This window comes from Pongo pygmaeus, chromosome 1 (assembly GCF_028885625.2).
Source record: "Pongo pygmaeus isolate AG05252 chromosome 1, NHGRI_mPonPyg2-v2.0_pri, whole genome shotgun sequence".
Lineage (NCBI taxonomy): Eukaryota > Metazoa > Chordata > Mammalia > Primates > Hominidae > Pongo > Pongo pygmaeus.
Window position 1 is genome coordinate 81839806 of NC_072373.2, and position 24618 is coordinate 81864423.

Consider the following 24618-nt stretch of genomic DNA (forward strand, 5'->3'; position numbering starts at 1 on the left):
GGAGGGATAGCATTGGGAGATATACCTAATGCTAGATGACGAGTTGGTGGGTGCAGCGCACCAGCATGGCACATGTATACATATGTAACTTACCTGCACATTGCGCACATGTACCATAAAACCTAAAGTATAATAATAATAATAATAATAATAATAATAAAAGAAAAAAATAAAATAAAATAAAAATAAAAAAAAAAAAAATAAATAAAAACACAATACCACTTATGTTAGCTTCCCAAAACATAAAATACTTAGGTATAAATCAAACAAAATATGTACAAAATCTGTATAAGGAAACCTTAAAAGCTCTGATGACAGAAATTAAAGAACTAAATGGAGGGATATACCATGTTCATGAATAGGAAGAGTTAATATTTGGCCAGTCATGGTGGCTCACACCTGTAATTCTAGCATGTTGGGAGGCCAAGGCAGGAGAATCACTTGAGCCCAAGAATTCGAGACCAGCCTGGGGAACATGGTGAAACTCTGGCTCTCCAAAAAATTTAAAAATTTGCCAGGCATAGTGGTGTGCTCCTGTAGTCCCAGCTACTCAGCAAACTGGGGCAGAGAATCACTTGAGTCAAGGATCAAGGCTGCAGTGAGCCATGATCACGCTACTGCACTCCAGCCTGGGCAATAGAGTGAAACCCTGTCTCAGAAAAAAAAAACAAAACAAAACTTTAATATTTTCATAACATCAATTCTTCCCAACATGAGCTATAGATTCATTGCAATCCCAGTCAAAAACCTGGCAAGTTATTTTGTATAAATATTTTTAAAAATGAATTCTAAAGTTTATATGGAGAGGCAAAAAGACCTTGAATAGCCAACACAATATTAAAGGAGAAAAACTAAGTTCGAGAACTGACACTACCTTACTTCAAGACTTACTACAAAGCTACAGTAATTAAGGCAGTGTAGTATTGATGAAAGAATAGACAAACATATCAAAGGAACAGAATTCAGAACCCATAAACAGATGCACATAAACGTAATCAACTGATCTTTGACAAAGAAGCAAAGGAAATACAATGGAACAAAGATCATCTTTTTAACAAATGAGGCTAGACCTGGACATGAAAAAAAAAATGAATCACAGAGGCTAAATATAAAGTAAAAAACTATAAAACTCCTACAAGATAATAACATAGGAGAAAACCTAGATGATCAAGGGGTTTGTTTTGTCTAGAGACAGGGTCTCGCTCTGTCATCTAGGCTGGAATGCAATGGCACGACCATAGCTCACCACAGCCTCCAACTACTTTGCTCAAGGGAGCCTCCCACCTCAGCCTCCTGAGTAGCTGGACTATAGGAGCACACCACCACATCAAGCTTATTTATTTATTTAGACTAAGATGGTAGGCCATAAAATAAGTCACAATAAATTGAAAAGGATTAAAATAATTGAGACTATATTCTGACTATAATGAAATTAAATTAGAAATCAAGAGATCTGCAAAATCCCCAAACGTTTAGAAGTTAAACATGCTTGTAAGTAATCAATGAGTCAAAAAAGAAATCACAGAAGACAAGAAAATATTTTGAATTGAATTAAAAACACAGTATATAAAAATTTTTAAGATACAGCTAATGCAGTGCTGAAAAGGAAATTTACGGCTTAAATGTTATTAGAAAAAAGATGTAAAAATTAATGGTTTAGGCTTCTACTTTAAATAGCTACAGAACAAATTAAACCCAAAGTATGTGTAAGAAAGAAAATAGGCCAGGTGCGGTGGCTCATGCCTGTAATCCCAGCACTTTGGGAGGATGAGGCAGACAGATGACCTGAGGTCAGGAGTTCGAGACCAGCCTGACCAACATGGAGAAACCTGTCTCTACTAAAAAAATACAAAATTAGCCAGGTGTGGTGGCACATGCCTATCATCCCAGCTACTCAGGAGGCTGAAGCAGAAGAATCTCTCGAACCTGGCAGGCAGAGGTTGCGGTGAGCCAAGATCATGCCATTGCACTCCAGCCTGGGCAACAAGAGCGAAACTCCATCTCATAAAAAAAAAAGAAAGAAAGAAAGAAAGAAAGAAAATAAGAGGAAAAAATCAAATAACAGACGATGAACACTGAAAATCAATGAATCCAAATACTGGTTCTTTTATTGTAAAACATAACACAATAGAAAAGTACACAAACAAAAAAATACATATATAGCACAATGATTTATCAAATACCATGAAACTACCACATGGTCTTTGAAGAAAGACCATGACCAGCACCCAGAGGCACCCTCACATCATGTCCCCTCCCAATCCCTATTCTCTCTGTCCCTCCCAAAGTAATGACTATCCTAACTCATGCAAATAACTTCCTTGCTTTTCATTATTTTATCACCAATGGAGGCACCGAAGAACTTGAAAGTCCGGAGTTATCTTACCTATTTTCTTAAACTTCATATGATAACACAATATGTACTAGATATGTTTGTTGGCCATTCACATATCTGGCTTTGTGTGTTCAAATCTTAACCAAGCTGCCTTTGAAAAGATCAATGAAAAAAGCTGACAACCTTCTACCTACACTAAGCAAGGCAAGAGAAGGCTCAAATTACCAACATTAGCAATGAAAGGAAGGACATAAGTAGAAATCTTACAGATATTAAAATAGGGAAACATCATGAACAACTTTACACCAATTAGACAACCTACTTTACACAAAATAACTAAACCAGCTAGGTGTGTAGGAATATGCCAAAATAGGCTGGGCACAGTGGCTCAGGCCTATAATCCCAGCACTTTGGGAAGCTGAGGCAGGTGGATCACCTGAGGTCAGGAGTTCAAGACCAGCCTGGCCAACATAGTAAAACCCTGTCTCTACTGAAACTACAAAAATTAGCCGGGTGTGGTGTGCTACTGTAATCCCAGCTACTTCGGAGGCTGAGGCACAAGAATCACTTGAACCTGGGAGGTCGAGGTTGCAGTGAGCCAAGATCATACCACTGCATTCCAGCCTGGGCAACAGAGTGAGACTCCATCTCAAAAAAAATATATGTATTTGTATGTACGTATGTATGTGTGTGTGTGTGTGTGTTTCCAAAATAAACACTTAAGGAAATGTCTTACCTTTTAAAAACCTTCCAAACTGTCCCTAGACCCATGTGAAACCCTAAGTCATTTAAAAGAGAGGACTACATGTCAAGTTAGGTCCCCAAAAACATCTTTTAAGTGCCTATAATGTGTGCTACACACTGAGAATTCAAATTAAAGATATGGTTTTTTCTTACAGTTCTACAATCTTCCTTTGGCTTAAAGACTCCTGGAAATACAGACATGAGTAAGAGACAACACTAGATTTATTAAAGATCATAATGCTATCATTTATTGAAGAAAAAAAGCAAAAAAAAAACTAACAATTGTGATGGAGGAGGAGAGACAGCTTGGCAACATTCCTTTTAAAGTTAAGTTAGCATGAAGAAAACAATATTTATTAAATGAAATAGATTTTCAAAGTAGGAAAAGTAGTACTCAAGAATGTATTTTTGGATACAAAAATTCAGTTACACAATCAGTAGCATTCAAAATTAGTTATGAGTATTTATACAATTACAAAAATGGATTCATGTTTTAACAAAGTATTTTAAAAGCTCAAACATTTTAAAACAGGCACAATATTCTAAAGGCATATAAATTCACCATGGGCTTTTGAATGTCCTCACTCCCAACTTCACAATCAAAATTTACAGAAGCGGCAAAAGATCAGAGTTCAGAGGGCTATTTTTTTTTTCCCCTTTCCTTAGTTAAGGTTGCAAACACATTGACAGAGGCAAAATAAACACCTTTCATAGCAAAAAGACCAAAAAATTGAATGTAAACTATAGCTCTCCCTTAGGAGATTACACAAATACAAGGTTCATTTGTACTTAGAACAAGGCTCATAACTTCTTGTAGCATGGACATTCAACAGGCACAGAGCAACAACATTCACCCAAATACCAGCTGCAATTTGTCCTTTAAGGATGCCTCACAAGGATATTATGTCCAGGTAGCCAGTCCATTTATATCAGGGACCGGTTGTCCTTTTGTTGTTTGTGGCTGTTTATTAAATGTAGTGGCATTACTTTGTTGTGAATATGTACCATCATTTGCTACAATCTAGACAGATCATCCTGCCTACAGAAAATCATTTTGTACATTTCTAAGACCATTATCAGTTTATCTACTCCTGCTAGAAAAGGACATAATTTTTTGTCAATTTACATTAACAGAGGCTCTGCTACTCCCCGTTTATCTCGCTGCAACAAAAACTGATAAGCCAAGGGTAAAGCTTAAGTATCAGGGACTATGAATTTAGGGTAGAAGTGAAAATAACCAAAGTGGAACTAAATCCCCTATTCTTGAGTGCAACTGAGATCAAGTAAACTTCTCTGAACTTTCTTCTTAACTATAAAACTATTAACCAGAAGGTAAAGTCACACAATTTTACCTCCCAACAAACTTTTAAAATAAAAATTTCCAAAAAATTTAGATGTCTAGGTTTTGTTATATCTTACCAAGAGTTACACAGACATAAATTTGTATTTAACTTCAGTTAAACATCTATTCACTTTTTAAAAATGCTGTCTGCAAATAAATTACTGGACATTTCAGCTTACTAAAAAAACTTAAGATTTTTAAATTAAAAAAAACTAAGACAAAAGTCTAGCAAATGGCTTCATGTACCTTTAAACACTGATTCTTAAAAATTTATATGCTGAAAATGAGGTTTGAGAATACGTATTTTAAACTATTTATAATCCTACAGTCGACTTTAGTCAGAAGTTATCTGAGCAAAGAGAAAATAAAGCCTGGCGTAGACAGTCCCATAGAAAATAGAATCCACAGCCACTGGGCTGCCCTTCAATTTCCCAATTCATTCCACTAAATCTCATGATGCAAATCTGTCATTTTCATAGGGCTATCAAAAACAGAAGCCAAGCCAGATCCTCCACACTTTAAGATATGGTCCCTTATTATCTATTTTAACGTAAGTATCAAAAAGCGATTTTTATTTTTTTATTTATTTTTGAGACAGAGTCTCACTCTGTTGCTCAGGCTGGAGTGCAGGGGTGCAATCTCGGCTCACTGAACTTCCACCTCCTGGGTTCAAGCAATTCTTGTGCCTCAGCCTCCCTCCCAAGTAGCTGGGATTATAGGCACACACCAGCTAGCCTGGCTGCTTTTTTTGCTGTTGTATTTTTTGTAGAGATGGGGTTTCGCCATGTTGGCCAGGCTGGTCTTGAACTCCTGGCCTCAAGCGATCCACCCACCTCAGCCTCCTGAAGTGCTCAGATTACAGGTGTGAGCCACTGCACCCAGCCAAAAGGTAATTTTATTTGGAATGCATTTCGTGATTTTATTTCTTGCTCCCTGAGCAGGCAGTGATTAGGGTGGAAGGGAAGTGGCACTCAGGCAGATAATTCACAAAGTCACCACACAAGGGTGATAGACAGATGATCCAGCACTGAGATAATCAACCCAGTGAAAATGCTACACTGGGGACCATGTTTTGCCCTTCCCAGAGACAGGACATCTTGAGCTGGGATCTGAGCTACGGCTATGCAGAGGAGCAGAACTGAAGGCTCCCTTTGAGCCCATTCTGCAAAAGGGGATGCATTTCAGATAATGAGACGAGATGGGAGTGAGTTAGTACACAGCACGCCCAATACCCAACAAGCAGCCTCAGAGAGACTGGGAGAAGGGGGAGAGGGGACTGGAAGCCATCTCTTCTGTTCTGAAGGGCAGTGCTCCTCCCAAGACAGCACTCAGAGAGCCAACAGCCCAGGGCAGATCACGCCAGGACAGTGCTTCCACATGGCTGGCTGAGCACCACATTCCCATCTGCAAAAGAGTCACCTTATTGGTTCCCTTAACTTTCAAAATGCAGCAAGCCTTCCTTCACCCAGCAGTGAACGGAAAAGAAGGGAATGCAGGGCAGCAGGGAGACAGAGACCATTATTAACTACAGGTCTGAAACCCTAATTCTTTACTCACTCATCAGGTTGCTTTTAATCACTGCTGTTGCTTGGTAACAGGTTTCAGCAAATTTGAAATGGATTTCTTCCTCCCACAGTCTAACAAAAACAAGTAGGGAAACAACCAAAGAATAAGGCAACTTAAGGAAAAACGCAGGAAGACCCTGGGAGGCAGGGTCATGCAAAAGCTGCCAATGGTGTCCTGATGGGAGCTGTCTGAGCAAACTGGCCACAGGCCGTGAGTGAAAGCAAAGCAGAAGCCTTTCTACAAGACCCATCTCCTGCCAAGAACCCCTCCCTGACGCCTCTACTGGTGGGGTCTGGGATAGGCTCTTTACCCTCTCAGAGGATGGAGGCAATACCATTCACTGAGCAGTCACTGTGAATACTGAATGAGATAAAACATGGCAGTGTCTACAGGGCCGGGCACATAGTACTAGATAAGTATTTGTTAGATAAATTAATGATCGGAGACATTCACTCTCACCTTCCAAAGTTGTCAGTTATTTCTGGGATTAAATAACACCTACCCTACTGAGACTCTACTTATGCCAAGCCCTATTCTAAGCACTTGACATATCTCACTGACATCTTGCAATGACCCAGCAGGAATTGTTATTCCCATAATTTTTAAGCAGATGAAAAAACTGAGGAGCCACAGGTTAGGTAACCTGTTTAATATGACACAACTAGTATATGACTAGTCACAGCTCACAGCCAGATGCATCTGACTTCAAAGCCTACGTTCACTACTAGTATGCTATACAGGTGACATCTTAAAAGGTACCTTGGCCTCATGTCCCACAAAGTCAATCCAGGCATTAAAAAGGACATGGGGCTGGGCGTGGTGGCTCACACCCATAATCCCAGCACTTTGGGAGGCCGAGGCAGGAGGATCACTCGAGGTCAGGAGTTCGAGACCAGCCTGGCCAACATGGTGAAACCCTGTTTCTACTAAAAATACAAAAATTAGCCGGGTGTGGTGGCACATGCCTGTAGTCCCAGCTACTTGGGTGGCTGAGGCACGAGAACCACTTGAACCCGGAAGGCAGAGGTTGCAGTGAGCTGAGATAATGCCACCGAACTCTAGCCTGGGAAACTGAGCAAAACTCCGTTTCAAAATTAAAGCAGTTTGTAGAGGGAAATTTATAGCACTAAATGCCCACAAGAGAAAGCAGGAAAGATCTAAAATCAACACCCTAACATCACAATTAAAAGACCTAGAGAAGCAAGAACAAACAAATTCAAAAGCTAGTAGAAGACAAGAAATAACTAAGATTAGAGCAGGACTGAAGGAGATAGAGACCACGAAAAAACCAATGAAGCCAGGAGCTGGTTTTTTGAAAAGATCAACAAAATAGATAGACTGCTAGCCAGACTAATAAAGAAAAAAAGAGAGAAGAATCAAATAAACGCAATAAACAATGATAAAGGAGATATCACCACCGATACCACAGAAATACAAACTACCATTAGAGAATACTATAAACACCTCTACGCAAATAAAGTAGAAAATCTAGAAGAAATGGATAAATTCCTGGACATATACACCCTCCCAAGACTAAACCAGGAAGAAGTCGAGTCCCTGAATAGACCAGTAACAAGTTCTGAAATTGAGGCAGTAATTAATAGCCTACCAACCATAAAAAGTCCAGGACCAGATGGATTCACAGCCGAATTCTATCAGAGGTACAAAAGGGAGCTGGTACCATTCCTTCTGAAACTATTCCAAACAATAGAAAAAGAGGGAATCCTCCCTAACTCAATAGATGCAGAAAAGGCATTCAACAAAATTCAACAGCCCTTCATGCTAAAAACTCTCAATAAACCAGGTATTGATGGAACGCATCTCAAAATAAGAAGAGCTATTTATGACAAACCCACAGCCAATATCATACTGAATGGGCAAAAACTGGAGGCATTCCCTTGGAAAACCAACACAAGACAAGGATGCCCTCTCTCACCATTCCTACTCAACATAGTGCTGGAAGTTCTGGCCAGGGCAATCAGGCAAGAGAAAGAAATAAAGGGTATTCAATTAGGAAAAGAGGAAGTCTTAAACGTAAGACCCAAAACCATAAAAACCCTAGAAGAAAACCTAGGCAATACCATTCAGGACATAGGCATAGGCAAAGACTTCATGACTAAAACACCAAAAGCAATGGCAACAAAAGCCAAAATAGACAAAAGAGATCTAATTAAACCAAAGAGCTTCTGCACAGCAAAAGAAACTATCATCAGAGTGAACAGGCAACCTACAGAATGGGAGAAAATTTTTGCAATCTATCCATCTGACAAAGGGCTAATATCCAGAATCTACATAGAACTTAAACTAATTTATAAGAGCAAAACAACCCCATCAAAAAGTGGGCGAAGGATAGACACTTCTCAAAAGAAGATATTTACGCAGCCAACAAACATATGAAAAAATGCTCATCATCACTGGTCATTAGGGAAACGCAAATCAAAACCACAATCAGATACCATCTCATGCCAGTTAGAATGGCAATCATTAAAAAGTCAGGAAATAACAGATGCTGGAAATGACAGGAAGAAATAGGAATGCTTTTACACTGTTGGTGGGAGTGTAAATTAGTTCAACCATTGTGAAAGACAGTGTGGCGATTCCTCAAGGATCTAGAACTAGAAATACCATTTGACCCAGCAATCTCATTACTGGGTATATACCCAAAGGGTTATAAATCATTCTACTATAAAGACACATGCACATGTATGTTTACTGCAGCATTGTTCACAACAGCAAAGACTTGGAACCAACCCAAATGTCCATCAATGATAGACTGGATAAAGAAAATGTGGCATATATACACCCATGGAATAGTATGCAGCCATAAAAAGGATGAGTTCATGTCCTTTGTAGGGACATGGATGAAGCTGGAAACCATCATTCTCAGCAAACTAACACAAGAACAAAAAACCAAACACCACATGTTCTCACTCATAAGTGGGAGTTGAACAATGAGAACACATGGAAAAGGGAGGGGAACATCACATATTGGGGCCTGTCAGTGGGTGGGGGCTAGGTGAGGGATAACATTACATGTATACCTATGTAACAAACCTGCACGTTCTGCACATGTACCCCAGAACTTAAAGTATAATTTAAAAAAAGAAATATTTCCAGAATCTCATATAAAAAAATAAAATTAAAAATGCAGTTTATTTATGTAAAAGATCAGTGGAACTTAAAGATAATCACTGTGAGTGACTGACAGTAAAAATTAAAAAATGAAAAAGACTAGTGTACTACAAAAGAGATTATCTGAAAAAAAAAAATCACAGAATATCAAAAACTTGCATGAGAACAAGAACTCTGCAGTTTGAGATCTCTGACAGTCATGAAAAAGAAGAAGACCTGTTGCATAAAAACCACTTGATGCAAGATGAAATTGCCAGGCTCAGGCTAGAAATAGACACAATAAAAAATCAAATCCTGGAAAAGAAATACTTAAAAGACATTGAAATTATAAAAAGAAAGCATGAAGACCTTCAAAAGGCTCTAAAACAGAATGAGGAAACATCAACAAAAACGATAGCCCATTATAGTGGACAGCTTACTGATCTGACAGATGAGAACACAATGCTCTGTTCCAAACTGGAGAAGGAAAAACAAAGCAGGCAAAGACTGACGAAATGGAATCATACCATCGTAGACTGAATGTTGCTCTACGTGGTCATGATCAAAGTCACTCAACAGAAAAGAGACCAAGAGCTTGATTTCCAGGGCACAGTAGATAAATTGCGTCATTTACAGGAAAATTTGAATTCTCATGTTCTGATTCTTTCTCAGCAACTTTCTAAAGCTGAGAGTAAGTCCAGGGGCCTCAAAACTGAGCTCCGTAACACAAGAGAGGCTCTGAAAGAAAAGGCTTTGGTTTTTGAACACATACAAAGAGAGCTAAACCAAACAGTGTCAAATGAAGGACATTGAAAAAATGTACACAAATGGCCAAGATAAAGTAGAAAAATGCGTAGAAAAGCAAGTAAGATTATGTCAACTACAAAGACAAAATACGTTGCTTCAACAGCAACTGGATGATGTTCACAACAAAGCTGACAATCAAGAAAAAACAGTAATTGATATTCAAGCCAAATGTGATGCTACAGCACAAAATCTTCAAGCTGAGTGCATAAAGCACCGTCTTTTGCTAGAAGAATAAGAGGATGATCAATAAAGTTAATCATTTGAAAGAAAAACAATGTCAATATGAAAGAGAGAAAGCAGAAAGACAAGTAGTTATGAGACAACTTAAAAACAAGGTGACGTCCTAAACAATCAACAACAAAAGCTTTGCTGGATGCTTCATTGCGTCACTGCGTCCATTGAGAAAGTGAGATGCAGGATTCAAGGAAGAAATTAGGCCAGATGAGAATTCAATTTCAAGAAAAATGGAATCAACTTACAGCGACTATAAGATGTACTAAGGAAACGCAAGGCCACGTACAAAAGCTTGAAATAGAAAATTCCAATGTTAAGAAATACAATTAAAAAGCAAGATGGCCAAATTGAGCAGCTTCAGAAAATCCTGCGAAGTTCAAGTTTGATGCAGCAGTTATTGCAAGAAAATGAAACTACAGAAATAGATGAAGCTTCTTCTGAATTTAAATCTGGATCCTCTGTAGCAGAGGTTCCCAACCTACAGGCCACAGACAGGTCCATGACCTGTTAGGAACCAGCTGCACAGCAGGAGAGTTACTGTGGATCTTCTAGATCATCTGCATGCCATGTGAATCTTATAACCAGTTTTTAATTTCTACAAAAAAAAAAAAAAAGCCTGCTTGGCTTTGGATGGGGACTGCATTATATCTATAGATTAATATGGGAAAGAATTAACATCAACAATGTTGAGTCTCTCAACCTATCAACAAGATATTTACTTAGGTCTTAATTTTTCTTAGCAATGCTTTTTAGTTATCAGTGTACAGATAATCCACATAGTTTGTCGGGTTTATTCCCAAGAATTTTATATTTTAATGCTATTGTAAATAGTATTTTTAAATTTTCAATTCCTAATTCTTTACTTCTAACATGGAGAAACACAACTGATTTTTGTATATCAATTATATATCCTGCTGTGTTGCAAAACTCACTTGCTAGTTTCAGTAACTTAGTAATGGATTTTATTTGGTTTTCTACATAGATGATAGTATCTGTGAATAGACAGTTTTACTCATTTCTTTTCAATCTAAAGGCCTTTTATTTTTCTCCTTCCCTCCCTCTTTCCCCTATTCCCAATTAAAACATGATTGCAGTGGCTAGAATTTCCAGTACAACGTTGAATAGAAGTGGTAAGAGTTGACATCTCTGTCTTATTCTCAATCTTAGGGGAAAACATTCAGCCTTTCATCATTACATAGGATGTTAGCAGCAGATATTTTAAAGATGCCCTTCGACAGGTTGAGGAAATTCTCTTGTATCCCTAGTTTGCTGAGATTATTTTTTAAATAAAGCATGGTTGTTCAATCTAAAAAAAAAAAAAGGACATGGACATGGAGGGGTGAGCCTTCTAGGTGTCTTATTCCAGGCTGCTGGAGCTGCTGGAGCTGCTGGAGCTCACAGCGACTAGCCAAGCCTTATATCAGTTCTAAAGAAAAGGAACCATGAGCACTCCTGACCTCCTCCATGCCCCTTCTGACACCACAGCCCTTCTGAGATCTCTCTCCAAGAGGCACCTGGGACGTGAAAGAATCCCACGAAAGCCAGAAGGGTAGCATAAAATTTCCTTTCCTGGCTGAGGACAGGTTAGTGACCTGAGCAGATGACTGGATGCCGTCAATAGCCTGGAAAGAACCTGGGAAGACTAGCTCCTCTCTCTGGCCCCGTCAGGCTTGTTCACACCTCCCCAGCCTCAGAAGAAAAGATCGGCAGGGCACAGTGGCTCACACCTGTAATCCCAGCACTTTGGGAGGTCAAGGCGGGCGGATCACCTGAGGTCAGGAGTTCCAGACCAGCTTGGCCAACATGGTGAAACCCTGTCTCCACTAAAAACACAAAAATTAGCACGGGTGTGGTGGCAGGCACCTGTAATCCCAGCTACTTGGAAGGCTGAGGCAGAAGAATTGCTCGAACCCGGGAGGTGGAGGTTGCAGTGAGCAGAGATCACGCCACTGCACTCCAGCCTGGGTGACAGAGTGAGACTCCATCTCAAAAAGGAAAAAAAAAAAAAAAAAACAGTCAGTCTGAGTTCTTAGCCACAGTAGGACAAAGAAAGGTTCAGCAATTAGCCACAAGGAAGGGGACAACCAACAGGCCACTTCCTTTGGTTTAGCAGTGACAGAGGAGGAGCCCTAGTGGACCAGTTGGCCCTGTGCAAAGAACAGAAAGACAATCCAGATAAATGTCATTTGTAGGGTGACTCTGGAGGTCCTGGAGGGCCAGGAATGCTGGCTGACAAGACAGGGCACTAATCGTAGTCAGGCAACAAGGAGGAGCTGAAAGGGAACACAAGGGACCGTGAACATCCTGCAGATCCAGGAAGAAGCTTCCAAAAGAGATGGGCAGGGAGGGCCAGGTAGGAGATGGCTTGGCTGATGAAAACGAGGGAAATGGTCACAGGCAGTTACAGGAGGCACAAGCAGAAACAGACCAGGAAACTCTGGGGTCACGAAGGAGGCTGAAGCTGTGGCTTTGGGTGGATCCAAAAACCAGTGTGGGCCTTGATTCCCTTGACTGCACAGTGGTGTAACAATCCCTGCTTCCTCACAAGGCTCTCCATAAGAACCAGGTAAGATTATGGACACAAAAGCACTTTGTAGGTTAGGCATCAGGCTGATATGAGACCACCTGCAGTTTATCCCCAGTGTCCCCAGCACAGGCTGAGTGCAAACACTGGAACTATTTACAGGTCACTGGGCAGGCGTGCCTACTTCCCGCTGGCCGCACAGCAGGGATCTGTCGTCCCACCCCTCTCCCCTGGCCCAACTCCAAGGGAGAACAGAAAATAAAATCAGTTTAAAAGCAAACATTTATAAATAATGAAGAAAAAAATATAGCTGAGAGCAGCAGGATTTTTCAACTCCTATGGGCTCTTGTCCAAAAAAAAAATAGCTGTGTTTTCTGCTGTTGCTCTGTTCTTTCTCCATCTAGTGCCAGGAGGTCATAAAGAAAGATATGCAGGGAGAGGGAGGGAGGGATGGGAAATAAAACCCGAGAAAAAGAGTCTGCACCTAATGTCAGAAAATACATTCCAGTCAGGTGTAGAATCAGAACACCAAGAATGCTTAGATTCAAATTCAGAAAGAGCATATACCACCAAAAAGTGCTTCTTTTCTACCTCACTCCATGGCCAGGCTCTCCAGGGGCTTGTCTAAAGCAGAGTCACTTGTTCTCAGATGCCAGAGTAGAAGCAGACTCACTCTATGCAGGACAGCGGTGATGGTTTCCATGCTGAGGGACAAGTGGACCCCAAAACTCTGTCCCTTACTGTTGCTCCCCTGTGATCTCTGATGGGGCTGCCTTTTACCACCTGGGAATCACTTGCACCCAAGGCTTATCTGCTGCTGCTGAATAGGTTTGTATTCATGGGAATTCAGTGGGACAACATCCAGAGAGGAAACAGGTACATGAGGAAGATTCCACTCCACAAGATACAGAACCCACTTCTCATCCTGTGCTACTGACATTCAGGTTCGAGAATGTATTGTTGCTTCCAAAAGTAACCCTCAAATGTTCGAATCACAAGCAACACATTGCTGCAAGATAAAAGGCACATGTCTGTAAGACAGAGGTTTCGAAGATAGTTACAAAACTGTCCACCAGCTTCTGTCGATAGTGCCTTCCAAAGCTTCACAAAACTGGCCATGAATTATGCAAGACACACGGCAAAACACTTCTTCACAGCATCCCTAGGAAAGAAAAGACACAAAGATGAGTGGAACGTCATCACCCCAAAGGCACTCCTTTAGAGGGCACCCAGAGTGGAAGCTGCAGAGTAGAAAGCACCTAGACTGAAAGATCAGACCTTCACAGCATCAAACTGCAGCTTCAACATTTATTAGTAGTACTATCCTGGGAAAGTTCCTTGTCCTGTTTGAGTTTCAAATTCCTCATCTCTAAGAGGGGATGTCCCCACTTACCCTACAGTCTGATTATGGGATTAGCCATCATAATCAGAGAAAAAGATAATATAGACTGTCAGAAACTAAGAAATCAGTCAGGACTGCTGCACTTTAATATCGGCCAAAATCACAGAATGCACTGACAGCATTAAATCAAATATTAACTGGGACCTTTCTTCATTCTAAGCAGGCAGCAGAAGGGAGCTCACTATGGGTCCTGAGCACTTATTAATATGCTATATTAGCCTTATCACAGGTATTTACTGCTTGGAATTCAGTGTAGAGGGTGCAAGGAAGAGTTGGTCTTCAAGAAATTACTATTCTACCCAAGCAAGCACCTCCATTTCCACCACCACACCACACTGTGCAATGTGGCACTAGGCTTCTCATACCCCAGCTCTGTTCCACGTTCTCAACTGTGCTGCACTAAGGACATTGGGAGTCACATAAGGGAGGGAGAGGTGAATGGATGCATTTCCATGAGTAGGCACTGCATTTTAATATCAAGATGATTCCAGGGCAGCATTTCTTGAGATACACTCTGCACTGTAGTCTCAGAAAAGTCTCTGCACAAGAAGAGTTTTATGGCCACATAAGTCCCCCTCATGGCAGCTCACAATACACATAGCATATGGAAGGATCTAGCAAGCCAGGCAAAGAGGAACCTACCTAATTTTGCTTAACCTGTTTCTCAAACTTGCTTGATCATAGAACTCTTTTCTTCCACAGAAACACTATTTCTGTGGAACACCGTGGGAAAAGCTATTCTAGGGGAACTTACAAATAGAAGGGTGGGGCCGGGCATGGTGGTTCGGACCTGTAAACCCAGCACTTTGGGAGGCCGAGGCGGGCCGATCACTTGAGGTCAGGAGTTCGAAACCAGCCTGGCCAACACGGTGAAACCCCATCTCTACTAAAAATACAAAAAATGAGCCTGGCATGGCGGCGTGCACATGGAGGCTGGGGCAGGAGCATAGCTTGAAGCCGGGAGATTGGAGACTGAGGTGAGCTGAGATCAGGCCACTGCACTCCAGCCTGGGCCATAGAGTGAGACTCCATCTCAAAAAAAAAAAAAAAAAATAGAAGGGTGGGATCTAGCTCTGTGATTCCCTCCCTACTAGAGGAGTAATTCATCTCCTCAGCACATGAAACTCACTATCTCAAATAAAATCCCATCATTCTATCAATCACTTGTACATAAGTTTTATACATGCCAATCCAGATCAAGCCTGAAGCTCTGACGAATGACTCCAAGCAAGTTTCACGAATAAGACCTGTGCAACTGCACTGGCCCCATACTTAGAAGGGTCCACATTGGGTTTAATGCCTTGATTTGATGTTGCCATCTTGAAATTCTTAATCTTTTTTTTTTTTTTTTGAAACAGAGTCTCCCTCTGTTGCCCAGGCTGGAGGGCAATGGCGTGATCTCGGCTCACTGCAACCTCCTCCTCCCAGGTTCAAGCGATTCTACTGCCTCAGCCTCCTGAGTAGCTGGGATTACAGGTGCACGCCACCACACTCGGTTAATTTTGGTATTTTTAGTAGAGACAGGATTTCACCACGTTGGTCAAGCTGGTCTCGAACTCCTGACCTCGTGATCCGCCCACCTCGGCCTCCCAAAGTGCTGGGATTATAGGCTTAGCCACCGTGCCCGGCCTATGATTTTTGAACAAGAAGCTCACATTTTTATTTTGCACTGGGCCCTGAAAATTATGTAGCTGGTTCAGGGACCAAGAAATATTCATATGTTGGCAGGTTGATCAATATCTCATTGGATGCTCAGTTATGATGAACTCTGGCTTACTTCACTTAAAAATCTAGCTTCCCAGGACATCCCTGCCCATATTCTTCTCAGACAAGCCACCAGGCCCCAAAACCAGCCAGGTCTGCATGGAGTATTTCATAACTGTTACCCTCCTAGAATCTATCAACAAAGACACTCAGCTGCCTTTCACTTGAAAGGCTTAACTTCGCATCCAATCAATCACTCCTCAATACTTTCAAATCACTGTCAGCAACAGTCTAGAAATTTGTTAAGACATAAGATTGCTCTTCCTCCTTCCCAAGTCATGCATAATTTTTCATTTCCTCAGTACTTTTTTTTTTTTTTTTTTGAGACGGAGTCTCGCTCTGTCGCCCAGGCTGGAGTGCAGTGGTGCCATCTCGGCTCACTGCAAGCTCCGCCTCCTGGGTTCACGCCATTCTCCTGCCTCAGCCTCCCAAGTAGCTGCGACTACAGGCGCCCGCCACAGCACCCAGCTAATTTTTTGTATTTTCAGTAGAGACAGGGTTTCACTGTGTTAGCAAGGATGGTCTCGATCTCCTGACAGCGTGATCCGCCCGCCTCGGCCTCCCAAAGTGCTGGGATTACAGGCGTGAGCCACTGCGCCTGGCCCAGTACAGTTTTTTTAAAAAGCTTGTTTTTAATTAACAGGTAATGATAAAAAAAAAAAGAACAGAAGTTAAATAGTTGCATTAGAACAAAGTCAGAGGGAAAGATCATGCGGCTAATTTTGAGAAGTCCATCACTGAAAGTGCTTAAAGAGGTATGGAGTATTAGAATTTCAGAGCTAAAAGAGGCCTCTGGAGATGATCTAGACCAACTCAGTCTACTTATCCATGCTTTGAGGCCAGAGGGGTCAAGAGAACTGCTCGAGGTCACACTGCTAATTAGGAAGCCCTGGTACTGCTTACTCTCCCTTTATAAACTCTTGTGAAACCTTCCCATCAGTGGGATACTGCAAGAAGCACGAATTGAGATCCCTCCATATCTTACTCAGTGATATGAAATGACATTCATCTTTATTTAAAAAAAAAAAAAACCCTACTCAAAGCTACAGGTTAAAAGAGTAATAATGTGCATATATGCACCATATATAATAGTAGAATGTTCACAGCATTGGAAATTGGTGTACCTGGGTAAATATCCATCATTAGTTGTATAATTAGAGTGGGTGGTGGGGTGACCTTTCACTTACTTATCTATAAATAAGATGTATAGTATTTGTCTACTTGGCTCAAAAGACTTCAGTAAAGATAAATAAAATAGGATATACTCTCTGAAAGCAGACTCTAAATTAAAATGAATGACAGAAATCGTTATTTCCATATACACAGTCTTACCTTGCAAATGGTATGAAGGAAAGGCTATACCTATAATGAAAAACAAAACAAAGGGTCAAATGGGATGAAGGGAGTAGCAGATTATCCAGCAGAATGGGCTTCTGAGCTGTAAGAATACCTGCAGTGATTTATCCAGACTCTCTCCCATACTCAGCCTGGGGGATGAGCATGTGCACACAAAGGCCCATGCATGTGCATGCATGTGTACCCAAACACACACACTGTGGCCATGTACAGATAGGCAGCCGCAGAAGAAGGGCAAAAGGTTCATGTGGAGATAACCCATATGACCTCAGCCTCAATGCAGTACTGCTATAACCTTGAGCTAGCAGCAATTGCCTTAAACAGTCAGATTTCAGATACCCAGATGGCACAGAAACTCTATTCTGAAAAAATATCAAATAAAACCCAGAATAGTTGAACTGCACCTCCCGGCCTTTATTTATTTATTTATTTTTTTTTTTTTGAGACAGGGTCGTGCTCGTCACCTAGGCTGCTGGAATATAGTGGCTCAATCATAGCTCACTGCAGCCTTGAATTTCCAGGCTCAAGCCTAGAAGGCTGAAGCAATCCCCCTGCCTCAGCCTCCAGAATTGCTGGGACTACAAGTATGTGCCACCATGCCTGGCTAATTTTTTAATGTTTTTTTGTTTGTTTGTTTGTTTTGCAGAGACCCAGTCTTGCTACACTGTCCAGGCTAGTCTCAAACTCCTGACTTCAAGCAATCCTCCCACCTCAGCCTCCCAAAGTCTTGGCATTACAGTGTGAGCCACCCATACCTGGCACAGTTGAACTCCTAACATTTTATAAATTCTAAACAGAATTTAACTTCTACCTAATTGGGATAAATTTTCTGCTCTGCTCCTATTAATTTTAAAAGAAGAGAAAAGAGAATAAAAAAGAAGAAGAAAAAAATGCTACCAACTACTCTATGAGTGAAAATGTAGTACATCCAAAGGTATCTTGGTAAATTCCAGTTAGCTCAGCCGTGTCACTTAGAAGGGAACCATATACAAGGAAGAGGCTCCATAACGCTAAAGAACCAGGCACTGTGTGTCAGGCAGGCTGTAAGTTAGCCCTTAGAAAAGCAAACACAGTCGGAACACGTGAGTGTTGAAGGGAATATCACCATTCAGCTGAACCCATATGAATGCTGAACCTCTGAAAATGGATTCAAAATCAGTCTATAAGCAAAGCAAGGTGTGTGTATATGGGTACCAATTTCTGCCCTAGAAGAAAAATCAAAATATAAACAGTCTACCACTCGAATGTGCATGTCATTTAAACACACACACACACACACACACACAAACACCACCATCCTTCTCCATATCTTATACTTACCATGTACAGAAGCTCAATTACTTGTCAACACAGTAAATTCCAAAAGGCAATTTGTAACTATATTTATTCAAAAGTCCAAAATTGCTAAAGGGAGGGATGGGAGTTAAGCTTACAGTCTCAAGATTCATTTCTACCAAATAGGAGTTAACCAATTCTTCAGAACTTTAAAATGTCCACAATCCTCTTTTCTTTACATTGTAGCAAACATTTTTTTCAAAAATAGGTGAGTCACATCTATACTGAAACTGTTCCAGCAGATACCATCCCTTGATAAACTTTGAAAGAACTACAGAAATGTCTTGGAACCTACAGATTCCAACTATGCCACCACCCCTCTCACTCTGAGGTCATATAGGCTTGAAAGGACTGTGAACCTACAGCCTCATTTATGGTTTCACAAAATGTCTCCAGCGGCCCTTTTACTATGCTTGGCTCCAGAGTTACAATTTCCTACTCTTCAGCTGAATTACCAAAAGCCAACAAGACTCTAAGCACATACGCTGATCCTACAGCCCACAGACACACGTTTTTCCATTTCGTCAGTGACTGTTCCTCATCTCCTGCTGACAATTCACTCTTTGTCCTTCTGTTAAATGATTCATTCTACCACAAATGTAACATTATTTTTCTTACCAGTTTCCTTTTCTGTTAACCTCTATTGGACTCACAAGCCTTTTTAACATCCCTTATAATACTTTTATTGTCCTTGCACTTACCGGACATGAGTGGCTTAATAATATTTGTAACATCTCAAAAATCAACCATTAGTTCAGCAAAAATGCCACAGCAGGCAAACTAGGAGCCTCCTGTGACCACTCAAGACCACTAATGCCATCTATTGGCAGTGGGCTGGGTTGATGGGCATTCGCTCTGGAGCCTGACTTCACTTTCATCATTGAGAATCCTTAAATTAAACAGCTTCTGTGTTTTCTTAATTCTCCCACCCACAATATGTGAGTTTTATCTCCTTCAGCTACATTAGTCAGTGGGCTATGTGGGAGGGGATTATTTAAAAGGTTACTTACCACGTCAATGCCAAAGACTGCAAAATGCAGAAGATAAGTGCAAGTCCCTTGTTATGCCACTGGAAAAATAATAATATGGTTATAGGAGAGTGTGAGACAAGGGGCAAAAGCCAAAATGGTTAAGAAAAATTAAAATATACATTTACCCAAAAGGCAGAACACAGGGTAAGTGCAAAACACAACTAAAGGGAGAAAGGAAACATTCATTAATGACAATAACATGGCAGGAAAAAAAAAAAACTCAAAACTTGTTATTCTTCACAAATGCACAATACTTATGCATCCTTCATCTCAAAGCAGTTAACCCACCCGAGCACCCATATTTGGCAGAATAGTTAAAAATCTCCATGAATCAAACTAACCAATAGAGATTCACATAGATAAGATGTTCTTTTACTTTCAAGTTTTCCCAGAACCTCTGCCCAGCAAACAAATCACATTTCAGGCCCACCCATTCATCTGTCCATCCACCTTTTCCTTCAAATGCACTAAAGTAAGCTTAACACAAATCTTTCTATTTTAACTCCTACCAAATGCTAGTCTCTGCAGCAGAAAGCACATGTGAGGACAAAGGTTAACATGAGATATCAATCTCACAGTCAGCATGCCAGTTACTTGTGTACCTATCACCTAACACTTTCCCTAAGGCCATTCTTAGAAAGCTCTTTCTGCAGACTTGTCCAGGCCATGGGCATCTGAGGCTGGCCAAGGACAACTGGTGCTAGAGCAGTCAGCCATGCCCTTCCTCGCCATCCTTCTATAACAGTAACCACTCAAATATGCCCTAAACATTCTCTGTGTCCAGCATTGTGCCCAATACTCTAAAAGGATACAAAATAAATAGTAAATGTGGTCACAGCTTTTGATAACTCACCTATTTGAACAAATGAGATTATATAAATGAAACTAAAAATAAAAGTATGTTCTTCAAGTTTCAAATGTTGCAATAGTTATAAGAGTCCAGAGAATGTAGGTCTGGAATGATTTTGACAACCACAGGGAAGAAAATAGGCCAAAAATGAGAGGCATTTAGGGTCAATGGGACAGGAAGATATAACAAAGCTAAAGACAATGTTGTCAGAGCAGGGTACAAGGATGACAGGCCATAAGGAGGCCACTCCCACTTTGGGGAGACTGATGAAAAACAGTAATAAGTCCCCAAGTCAGATAATGAGGAATAAACAGGCCATTCTATAAGACAGGACACCCACCCTAGAGAATGACTCCTGTGTTTCTGAGTTATTCCCTCTAAGCCCTGCCTGTGTGTGGCTTCAACAGTCACCAGGAAGGTGTCTGAGCTCCCTTACTACCACCACACCACTCTGGCTAATCTGACAAGCAACGCCCTCTAGAGGTGCTTTTTAGAACTGGTAGCACCTTGACACTCACGGAAACACAAAGTAGGGGAGGAGGGGATCGTAGTATTACGTAGAGTGTTCCCTTCTGCCACATGGTTATAGGAATAGGGTAATAAGTCAAGCTGAACGGAAAAAGAGAAGAGGTCTTTAGGTTTAAAAAGAAAAAAATCTTATACAATAGAAATAAAAACTCCCATTTGAGAAGTCCAGCTAAAAAGCAGACCTTACCAGCACCATGATAGTTGCAATCAAACGAGTAGGCTCAAACATTCGCTTCAGCTGTTTCACTGGTCCCATGAGGAAGATGGTACTAAAAGGCAAACACATGCACACAAGCCGTTCAGAACAGAACTGCACTAGGCACGCTGAGTCGCCTCCCCAAGATTTCCTGTATCTTGGCAATAGTAGCTAACATTTGAAAAGCTCTCATTCTGTGGAAGGCACTGTGCTGAAGGGCCTTTTGTGCATTATTCTCATTTAATCCATCAACAACCAACCTATAAAGTAGGAACAATTACCACACCAAAGCCCACAGAGTTACTTTATCCAAGGCCACCCAACTAGGGAATGATAGACCCAGGCTGTAAATGCATGTGGGTGTGACTGTAGAATCATATCATACCACTAGGTTAGATAAGCCTTCTCCTTGAGAGGTGCTACCTTGCCTCCCTGAGAATACCTACTCATGGAAACAAACAAGGCTCAGGAAGTTTAAAGAAAAACCATACTTTACAGGCTTAGGTAGCTTATGTTAAAAAGTAGAACATTTCATTTTCTTTCATAATCTTCAGGGAATAATTCTAATGATGATGATATCATCATGGGTTATTTGTTGAATGTTTGCTAAATGCCAGATATTACATATATTACCTCATTTCTTCTCAACAACTTTGTGGGTTATGTATTACACTTATTTTAGAGACGAGAAAATCACACAGCTACCATTTGACTCTATAGCTATTGGATTCCAAAGCTCTAAAAAGACATCCCCAGCATGCTGGGTTTTTTTTTTTTTTTTTTTTGACATGGAGTCTTGCTCTGTCGCCAGGCTGGAGTGCAGTGATGCAATCTCGGCTCATTGCAATCTCCACCTCCTGGGTTCAAGTGATTCTCCTGCCTCAGCCTCCCGAGTAGCTGGGACTATAGGCACACGCCACCACACCCAGCTAATTTTTGTATTTTTAGTAGAGACAGAGTTTCACCATGTTGGCCAGGATGGTCTCGATCTCTTGACCTCGTGATCCGCCCACCTCAGCCTCCCAAAGTGCTGGAATTATAGGCGTGAGCCACCGCGCCTGGCCCCCAGCATGCTTTCTGTATGAATGAACTTGAGACATGGCTAGCAAGAGTAATCACAAATGAAGCAGACTGTCATGTCTAACACATCAACTTGGCGTGAGCCACCACACCCGGCCAGTAAGTCTTCCTCTCTTTGAAGTGCCATTAAGTTGCAAGGCTTCACTCTCAAGTGTCCCAACTAAAGAGAACACTTCTTTAACCTACACCGAATAAGAAGCAACAGTCAAGGCTGGTCCTAAAAATTAAACACAGCATATACACAAAACCATAACAGACTACAGGCAAAGACACAAACTCCCAAATACCCTGAAAATAACAATTTGCTCCCTTTATTATTTCCCTACACAGTCTATGAAGAATCCAGCCCATAGGGATTTGCTAAAGAGCTTTTCTGGACTAAGCAACACACCCATATATTTATGCTCAGTCTAGACTATACAATGTAACTTACACTGTCTGCCCAAAACAACCCCCCACCCAAAGTTAGTATTGGAGAAAGCTTTAGAGGCAACAAGAGACATCTCTAAGGGTCAGCATTTTACTGTCATAAGCACTAATAAATTAAGCTTTACACAGGTGGCCAGAATCATACAATCAATCATTTAATTAACATCCCCCATTTCCAGCCAGACACAGAGCTAAGTTTGGGTACAACTGGGAACAAGATACACGTGCAGCCCTTATCAAGTGGCTTACAGATCTAACAAGTCAGCGTAATAAAATGCTACCTGCACTGGCACATAAATATAGACGGGATACTGAGAGTCCAAAGGAAGAAGTCATCAATTCTGGAGAGGAGGAGGTAATCAGGAAAAGCTTCATAGAAGAGGTGGCTTTTGAGCCAGGTCTTAACAAATGAGCAAGTATCTACCAAACCAGGGGAGGTACAGATAGGGCAGCATTCCAGGCAGAATAAACAACCTAACAAGGGCACAATGGCATTTTGGGAAATCCAAGAAGTTCAGCCTGGCTGGGAAGCACACTGTATAGGGAATGGGACAACGGTGAAGCCAGATCTCAAAGAGGCTTGACTGTATGCGTGCTGAGGCATTTGGACTTCATTTGTACAGACAAAACAGGGGGCCACTTGAGGGGGCTAAGCAGGGCTATAAATGAATGGCTCTACAGCTCAGTGGAAAATGGTCTTGAGAGGGGCAATGGAGGAGACAGAGAGACCAAGCAGATGCATCTTGCTCAGGTAAGGGTGATAACAGGCCAAAACTAAGGCCAGCTCAGATATCACCTTCTCTAGGAAGCCCTCCCTGACTCAGGTCGTGTCGGCTGCCCCTCCTTGAGAATCTCTTTCCATATCTTGTTATATCATGAGTTATATGTCTGTCTGCCTGGCAGGGACCAAACTGGACTTGTCTTTGTATCCTCTGAGCCCAGCACAGAGTGTGATCAATGCTTACCCACTGAGCATGCAAGTCAGTCAGTGAAGCACAAGCAGCCATGGGGACAAAGAGGAAGGAGCCAGTAAGACAGGGTTACATCAAGCCCTGGTGAGGAATCATGCAGGGGAGACTTGGACCCCCAGGACTCTGAAGCCATTTACAGAGACACAAGGGAAGGGAAAACGGGGAAACAAGATGACTGAGTTCAGGTTCCTGCAGGTCATTCAGGTAGAGGCCAGGCCAGCGCTCCCAGTTGGAGAAGGTGGAGTTGTTGGCACCAGTGTGAGACTGAAGCATCAGCGTGAATGAGCTTGACCTGGAAAGTGTGTGCCTCCACAACATGCAGAATGGGCTGCCCACCTCCAGGAAGCGCTCAGATGCCCTGTCCACATGAGCTGCTACTCAGGTCTGGGAAGGTCTGACACTAAATAAAAACCAGTTTCCCTTATGGCCAGTGGAGTGATGAGCCCTTTGAAAACCATCAACTCAATCTCTGACAGCAGTAAGAATACAGCAAGCAGGAGGACTGGGTTGTAAACCCTGGAGAAATCACTGAACTGCTTTGTGTCGCAGTTTCTGTACATGTAAAATCACAATGGCAAAACATTTGCTGCTTTCTCCCAGGTGTTTCAAACTAAGATATAAAATGTTTTCAAATAATAAGATATGAATGTGAGATATTCTAACTATTTCTCTCCAAATCCCTTACAACTACTGGAGCCTCCTCCTTCACCTCCCTCAAGGGCAACCAACATCCATTTTCCCATCTAATGATTGGCTAAAATTGGATTTTTTAAAAAGTTACCTCCCAATTGATGCGATATTACCAAAGGTATAAAACACTGCGAAGAGGTGTAGTCCCTTCCTGGGCACCCACAGCAGAACAGTACCCTGGAATTTAAAGCACAGTGTTTGCACATGAGCAACCCCTCCCACCCGGCCACACAAGCAGAGCTCCCAGAGGAAGCCCTGAGGAGTCCGTTTCCCTCCCCACCTCCCTTATTCCCCTCTCCTCTCATCCATGCATTTTAGTGAAG

At 41.5% G+C, this 24618-nt stretch overlaps 1 protein-coding gene and 1 pseudogene across 2 annotated transcripts in view; one reads left to right on the forward strand and one right to left on the reverse strand.

Moving 5' to 3' along the window:
* Positions 1-3300: 3300 nt before the first annotated feature.
* Positions 3301-24618, reverse strand: part of SFT2D2 (SFT2 domain containing 2) — a 28732-nt gene continuing 7414 nt past the window's right edge. Inside the window, exons 3-8 of one of the 2 annotated variants that reach the window (XM_054496492.2) lie at positions 24387-24472; positions 21117-21198; positions 19677-19712; positions 19531-19589; positions 17162-17191; positions 3301-13825 (exon numbers count right to left, since the gene is read on the reverse strand). In XM_054496492.2, the coding sequence (XP_054352467.1) occupies positions 13786-13825; positions 17162-17191; positions 19531-19589; positions 19677-19712; positions 21117-21198; positions 24387-24472 (333 nt within the window). In that variant the 3' untranslated portion in view covers positions 3301-13785. The remainder of the gene's footprint in view (positions 13826-17161; positions 17192-19530; positions 19590-19676; positions 19713-21116; positions 21199-24386; positions 24473-24618) is intronic. The other variant, XM_054496506.2, reaches the window with a different exon arrangement.
* Positions 9279-10469, forward strand: LOC129038538 (ankyrin repeat domain-containing protein 36B-like; annotated as a pseudogene).